The sequence below is a fragment of the Anopheles darlingi genome, chromosome 2, assembly GCF_943734745.1.
Source record: "Anopheles darlingi chromosome 2, idAnoDarlMG_H_01, whole genome shotgun sequence".
NCBI classification, from domain to species: Eukaryota; Metazoa; Arthropoda; class Insecta; order Diptera; family Culicidae; genus Anopheles; species Anopheles darlingi.
In genome coordinates, this window is record NC_064874.1 from 79,841,057 (window position 1) to 79,848,556 (window position 7,500).

Here is a 7,500-nt window from a genome sequence, read left to right on the forward strand (position 1 = left end):
CGGAGTGTGATTTCTTCGACGAAGAGGATTTCATCGTTGACGACGACGACGACGACGATTGCACCGTAGAGCTCGAGTGCTCACTTTTACTTGATCGCGATTCGCTTTGCTGCTGCTGAGTGGCACTGGACTCGGACATCATCCTCTCACTGCGCACTGCACCGTGTGACCGAGTTTGCTGATTTATGGCACTGGTATTGCTACTGCTGCTGCCACTGACGATGTTGCTGGTGTGGCTGCTGCTGCTGCTGATGTTGCTACTGTTATGGGCACTACCTTCGAAGGCCACTGTTGTGAACTCGATCTTACTCGGCACGACGGTGGTTATCACTTGTTGCTGACTGACAGTATCGCCACCCGCCACGCCACTACTGCCACTCTGTTGTGCCCCACTGTCACCCAACAACACCGTTTTCTTCTGTGTCACATCCTTCGTTCCGTGCGTGAACGATGCCGCCGATGGTGGGGCGGCCGTAGTGATCTGCTCGGTCGTACTGATCGTATCGCTCGCAATGTGATGGATCTTTTCGATGATGTTATCGATCTGTTTCGACTTTTGAGCCGCACTGCGCACACTGCTCACCGTACTGAACTTTTGCTCCGCCAGCTTGCTAGCGCCGACCGGTGCAACTGCTCCGTCCAGCGCTCCGAATGACTTCTCGGTGCTGAGATGCACCGATTCCGCGATACTGCCCGCATCGGTGGTGGAACTGTGCAGGATCTGTTGCTGCTTCGAGCTGCTCGACTTGCTGGAAGCCGATTGCTTGCTAGTGGAGCTAACAGTCGATACCACGGTTTCGATGGGCACCACGATCGTACCGTGATCGACGACGACCGTGCGCGTGGTCGACGAGGAGCCACCGCCACCGTCATGTGAGGATCGCTCGGAATCGAGCAAACTCTGGCTCTTCAGCTTATCCTGCTTATCACGCTTGTTCAAACCCATGCTGCCACACAATCACCTCACACGCGGGGAATGTCAATAACGCACACGCACAATCCCCGGATCCCGAGCACACTATCGCGGCGGTGGTGTATCGTGCGATCGAAAGATTCGAATATTTTTGACAACTTTTTGCGACCACCGCACACCACAAACACTAATTTCACACCGCACCGATACACTATCAGTGACCGGGTGGGCCGGCGTGGACCGCTTATCAAATTATGGGCGATTCTAAAACCATCTGTACCCAACACACGTTGACACACTTTGTACTTCGCGAGAGAGATGGCGATGATGATGAGGTAATGCGGCCCTTGCCTCGGATGCCGGTTCGGGGCGGGTGTACGCAAGAAGTAAAAGGTGAAGCACCACCACCACCACTACGACCACCACTACCCCTCCACTTTCGTTGGGTTCGCGGCTTGGTGAAACGGGTTGCGCGCGCGATCCCGAGGCCGAGCTGGTGCCGATGCGCGAAACGAACACAGAATACACTATACGCCGCTACTGCTACTGCTGCTGCTGCTGCTGCTGCTGCCTCTTCTCACGGTCAACCGGATCGAACCGCGCCGATACGAGTGTGCGTGCGTGACGACCGAAAGGTATGTGGGTAGGTAGCGCACGACAAGCACCGAGAGATAGCTAGGGGCGGTGGGCGAGTGTTCGGTGTTTAAGCTGTTTACGCAACACGTTCACGAGAGGAGATCACTTGCTTACTGTTCGGCGGACACGATGTGACTGAGCGCTGCGCCAGCTCGTTCCATGAATTAAATATTATGAACCGCCGTGACCGTCGTCGTCGTCGTCGTCGCCGTCGGCGTCATCGTCATCATTCGTCTGGCCGGCCCACGACCATCGTTCTCGTGGCCACCAACCCACTGGTGGTGCTCTCTGTCTTTCTTTCTCTCGCTTGGTGGTTACTGGCCCGCTGATACGCCTTTGGGGTTGCGAGGTGATGATCGGTGGTGGTGTCCGGTGACACTGTGGCCGCGTGTAAGGGCGTTTCTGGTACGCCTACGAGCGCGAACGTCGCGCGTCGTTCGTCGTCGGCGAAAGTTTACCGGTGGGGAAGCTTCAAAGTCTGGCGATCGCTAGGGCGCACCAGGATTGGCAAAAGTAGAAAGAGTTCAATTCCAGCGAGATACCCGTGATTTGAACGTAATGCAGTCCCGAATTATGCCGATATGTTCCGGCAACCGATCGAGTACTATAGAATGGTTGGATTCCGTATCAGTGAGAGTAGTCTTCCTCCGGGAGGAACTGGGTTGGGATTTCTATTTATAGCGCGATGGCGTAAGTATGCCGCGCCACTAGATCGACCTTCGATTCGAGCCCCAGGGGTACCGTTTCCAAGAAGAAGTTAGTTCCCTTGTCTTTAGCGCCCTTGCCGTAGCGTTCTGTGCGTTGTTCTATTTCTTCGCTGGCGACGAATCGCGCGCACCGCAAGCTGTCGATCGGTGGTCTAGACCAAATTTAGAAAGAAACCACTCATCCCCGCTTCTCCCCTGGCGGTGGTTGGCGTGATTCATTGGTCCGGGGGTTGCATGTTTGGCGCAGACATCGTGTGACGGTGACGGCGCTCCTGGCCGACCGAACCGAGGACGAGGCAAATCCGATTAAGGACGGTTAGCGCGATCGTGATCTCTCGTTCTCTCGCATGCGTTCGGAGAAACACAAAAAAAAAAAACATTCACAGCGCCTCCGCCAACTCACGCAGCCTGGTGCAACTCACCAGTCCCACCTACGCCCACGAATCCGGAGGTTGGGGGGAGGCCTACGCCTTTTGCTTTCGGATTTGGATCCAGATTTGTAGAACACGATCCCTCACGACATGCAGATGCGAGTCGCTGAGTGGTTTTTGCGGTATTTGTGGTTTCTGTGTGAAATAAAACCATTTCCAACGAACTTAGCGGCACTCCGGGGACACATTTGGACTTGGATGGTAAGACCGGAAAAGGAACAACGCGTCATCCGGTCCCCCTTTCCCCGGGGGCAACTTGATACCGAAATCAGGGTAGCTTCTCCGAGAAAATGCCCATTTTTGGGGACGGATGTCGTACTAACCGTCTAGGGTGTTGCGAGATGTTGTATTGCCCGAAGTGTTTCTGTCTATTTAGTAGCCGGTTTGCCGTATGAGATCATCTTGAAAGTTAAACGGGAAAGAGATGTCTTTGGTGGACCTCGCTTCGCAGAGTCGACGACGTCGAGAGAACTGTTGTTAAACATGTTGAATCTAACGCTCTATGAGATTGAATTTAAACCAACCAAAGTTTATGCTTGCAGTATTAAGAATAAAATTACGATAAAAACCTTATCACCTGCCCTAACGAGAGATGCTATTCAAATTATCCAGATCGTTTCAATCACTGCAAACGACGCTTGAAGTATACCGGCACGGTAATTACAGCTCTCGACACAACAAAGCAGTAGCTAATCACTATCATGGCACCCATTAATAGACAATCTAATGATGGCTTACAGTAGAGTGAAGTGCCTAACACCCCGTTTGCTTGTGCCTGTATCATCGAGCACAAGTGGCACGCGGGGGGCTCATCAAACTACCGCAACCTCTTATGCTCACCTCATGTAAGATTGTTTATCACGTTCCAGCCAAGAGTCAATATTTGATAACATTTTATTGACCGATTCCTAGAACATCGGTCCACGGTCACACTGATAGACGCTGGGACAGGATAATATCTTATCGCTTTGTTTGTGTTGCTTTTTTTTGGCAACGTGTCGCATGAGCAGCACTCCCGCCAGAGGGACTTTAAGCGAACTGCCAACGTGAGGTAGAAGCAGCGGCAGCCAAAAGCCAAAAGTGCCAGTCGTACACCGACAAAACAGGTCAAATAATGCCTAGCGGAATTGTCTTTTCGAACGTGTCTTGCAACGGTGATGAGAGAAAATTATAAAGTTTATTGATGCGTCCGCCAACGTTCGGGTCTGTCGACGGTTTTGCCACATAAAATGTCCGTTTACGGAATTCCACCAAGCAGAGGAGGGTTGCGCGAGTTGTGTCCAAGTATTTGTTCGCCGAGACTCGTTCACGTTCACACTGAATGCCGTATCTTCGATTGACCACCCAGTAAGACCTTCACGGGAAGAAGATATCTTTCCTTTCGTAAGAACCTCGGTTCTGGTACTACCTGCTATCACACACTAGGGCACTAGGGTATCTCTGGGGTGCTCATCTGTACCACAGTTATCACAACGGTGAACAGTGAACCTTGTTGGTCCAAAAAGTTAACTGCATCAGCGCGAACAAATGAACGTCACCCTACAGTTCGGTGCACTCCTTACACGCGACTACATCATTATAGGTGCGGTGTGTGTGTTTGCATACTAAGCCGCTGGTCAGGCCAAGTGGCGGCACTAATGGAAGGCGTGGCGCACCGGTATCTACAAGCCGGTGTTACCGCTGACCTCCGCTTATCAGCGCAATTGCATCAATCTCACGAACACGGGTAGTGTGAGACCTTGAAATCTTGATGATTCTAGCGTGCGGCGTACAATTGCCGGGCTGGGGAATCGTGCTCCACTGTGTGCTGTGGCTAGATATGCACTTGCGACTCGAATCGTGGTACTAGCATTTTTGTTGTCAAGTCTAATCCGGGGATCAGACCCACTAATCGAAGTTAAAAAGCTGGAGGAAAATCAAATCAAATATTTAAAATCAAGGATAAGATCACACTCGCGTCATTACGCGATTGTTGTAATGACACAAATGATGGGTCAAATCAATCTTTCTTTCCTAATTCTATGCGTACTTTCCGAGTGTAGATTAAAAGCAGTGCCTTTAAATGTATGAACATGTTTCTGGTTTATTTGTATAACTTATTATTACAATATATTTTCGAAACTTTTCCCTTGCACACGGGTGCATCACCAGCCTTAAGACCTTTCACATGTCTGCTCCCCCCCCACCCCCCCCCGGCACCAGCAGCCCCATCTACATCATCCCGCACGTGTGTGTGGCCCTGAGGCTCATCAGCAACGCCAACGTCTCAAGTTGCCTTCGATAGCGGGGCGTTCTCTGCTGCTGCGTCGCTTCAACCCCCGTCGACGTCCAGCATCCAATGCTCCATCTCGGAGTCGCCCCCCGGGGGCGCTTTTGGCAAAGCCAGTCGGCCGGCCAGCACCGGGGTTTTTGGTTGGTATTTTTCTGTTTTGTTACTGTTGCTCAAAAGCCTCTCATATACACTCATACATGGGCGAGAACGCGCGGCAACTTTTATTGCTTTCCCGAAAACCTGTTTGGACCCCCGGCACCGGGCACACGGATTGAACGCGTTGGCCCGTTTTGGCGATACGTTGCGTGATCGGTCCCTCTAGACAGGCACTTTTGGTCACGAAAAATGCTTCACCGTATTTGCTGTTGCTGTTGGCGGTGATGCTGGGCGATCGATTGCAGATGGTCTGTGCAGCTGCATTTGATGCTACTGATTGATCGCCGGGGAGATCATTTTGTTAATGCAAAGCATGATTCGTGTCTGGCGATCGAAAGCAAAAGCTTCGGCCGCAGAGCTGTCGGTTGTCCGGGTGCAGGAGTACCATAAGTAGCGTTGTTGGCTGAGACGCTGCACTGCACGTCGCTCGTGGTTTTTTCTCGATTCACTCGAGCTATGAAGTCATCAGCAGCCGCAGCCGATCGACAGAGCACGTAGGTTGTGTTTTATGGGTACCGTTACAGGTTACTAATGATTAACAGGCCACCATATGCGGGCCACCGACACCAGCATGACATTGATTTAGTGACTTGCGTGCGAAATCACTTCCAATCCGTGGGACGACAGGAAGGAAGTCAACTAAGGACCGTGTGTGTGTGTGTGTGTGATTGTGGCGCCACGACGATCGATCAAAGCTTGCTCCCGATTAACGGCACGCAACGATCGCTGGTCGGGGTCCACTCTGTTTCATCCTATGCGCTAACCCCGGTGCCATTATCATGATCGTGCAAATTAAAGTTTAACGATCGCGTCGCATCTGACTGACCGATCTGGTTTCCATTAGCGACGCCAGGGTGTTGGCACCCGTTACATTTCACCCAGTTCGATGATTTTCAATATCGCATCGATATTGTTCGTCTTAAGTGCCTCCTTGAACCGGCCGATCATCGACGAGGCGTACGTTCCGGCTGCCAGGGAGAGAGGAAAACACACAGAAAGAGAGAGAAACAATGAATGAACATTAGTAATCCACCGCCAGCACTGGCCATCAGCGTGTTCCTCTCGGCGCAATGAAAGGGTGCTAAAGAAGGGGAGTCTTTATGTAGGTTGTTGTTTGTGCTTTGTAACTGACGCACCATTGCTGCTGCTGCTGGTGGTGCTAGTGACAATGCTTGCATCCGGTGGCAAATGGATTGTGAGTGGGAGTTGGTTCCAGCAAATCCCCACCCCCTTCCTGGTTTATATGGTCTCGGCCAACAGGTTTTCATCCCCCGCCAGCGAAGAGGGGAGTCATTAAATGACAGAAAGCCGTTTCGTGGTGGTGCGCGGTACAAGAATTCGCTAAACTTAGAAAACGCGCCAGTCAAACGAAATTTTATGCTAACGAAATTTTGAGAGAAGTAAATGGCTTGATAATGCCAAAAATAAAAATACTATCCAATCGCGCAGTTAAGTACCGGCGACAGCGGCGAGAGTCCAGTGACTCTGACACTCACTATTGCTGATTGCTTAATCTTCCGACAGAAAGCGACGCGCGCGTCTGCTAGCTTCTTCACAGCCCAAAATCGTAACAAACGATCGTTTGTTTGTCCGTCCGCGGGGCTACCACCGCGGGTTGAATTATTCATATTCCGTGGAGCTACTTTTGATGGCTTCAGCTGGGTTGAGGCGACCATAACACCCAATGTACACACTCAGGTGGGCGGCGGCGGAACAGCAAAAAAGATGGTGGAGGGCTGTTTTCGGTTTCAACGTTCATTGACGCGCTGCGGTAGCGTCAATTGCTCGTCACGTGGCGTCGAAGTGAGGTGTTAGAATCATAAAGCAATGCAACCGGAACCCGGGGAGGCGGTTGGCGCTCTACTTACCCCTTAACCTCGAGGCGCTGTAGAGGATACCGTGGATGCGCTTCAGTGTCAGCTGTATCTCGTTCGTGTTCGCCAGCCGGATTTTGTAGCTCTTCACCAGATCCTCGTTGGTCGCCATCATCTCGTTGTGGTGCCTGATGACGTCCTCACTGTGTTGATAGACGGCACACGGCACGAGAAAGAGAAGAAAAACGAGAGAGGGAGAGAGGGCATTCGCGATCTTCAGTGGCACTGTGGCAGGAATGCACTCGGTTGCGTGTTCGGATCGATGAGTGGTCTCAAGGTATTTTTTACCCCACCATCGACCATGACATCATCGCCAAGTGGTAGCGACAACAACCACGGAGCAACGGATGACGGATCTGCTGGTAGGTAAAACGCATGATCGTGTACACTCTCGCGCGGTAACAGAACGATCACTTTGCACGCTGGTCACTGGCTTATTTTACCGATGATGAGCAGGGCCCCGTAGGATGAGCTTCATTAACACCCCTACACGCGTAAGTGTGCGCCCTGT

The 7,500-nt window shown here is 51.7% G+C and overlaps 2 protein-coding genes across 51 annotated transcripts in view; both read right to left on the reverse strand.

The window, feature by feature from the left end:
* Positions 1-1,739, reverse strand: part of LOC125948988 (titin) — a 14,366-nt gene extending 12,627 nt beyond the window's left edge. For 29 of the 50 annotated variants that reach the window (XM_049675610.1, XM_049675589.1, XM_049675577.1 and 26 more), the window contains exon 1: positions 1-1,737. This exon is cut by the window's left edge and continues 1,115 nt beyond it. In XM_049675610.1, the coding sequence (XP_049531567.1) occupies positions 1-946 (946 nt within the window). In that variant the 5' untranslated portion in view covers positions 947-1,737. The other 21 variants (XM_049675612.1, XM_049675621.1, XM_049675620.1 and 18 more) reach the window with 3 other exon arrangements.
* Positions 1,740-4,899: 3,160 nt separating this feature from the next.
* Positions 4,900-7,500, reverse strand: part of LOC125951733 (Bardet-Biedl syndrome 2 protein homolog) — a 6,125-nt gene continuing 3,524 nt past the window's right edge. Inside the window, exons 10-11 of the mRNA XM_049680736.1 lie at positions 6,984-7,132; positions 4,900-6,083 (exon numbers count right to left, since the gene is read on the reverse strand). Coding sequence (XP_049536693.1) covers positions 5,983-6,083; positions 6,984-7,132 — 250 coding nt within the window. The 3' untranslated portion in view covers positions 4,900-5,982. The remainder of the gene's footprint in view (positions 6,084-6,983; positions 7,133-7,500) is intronic.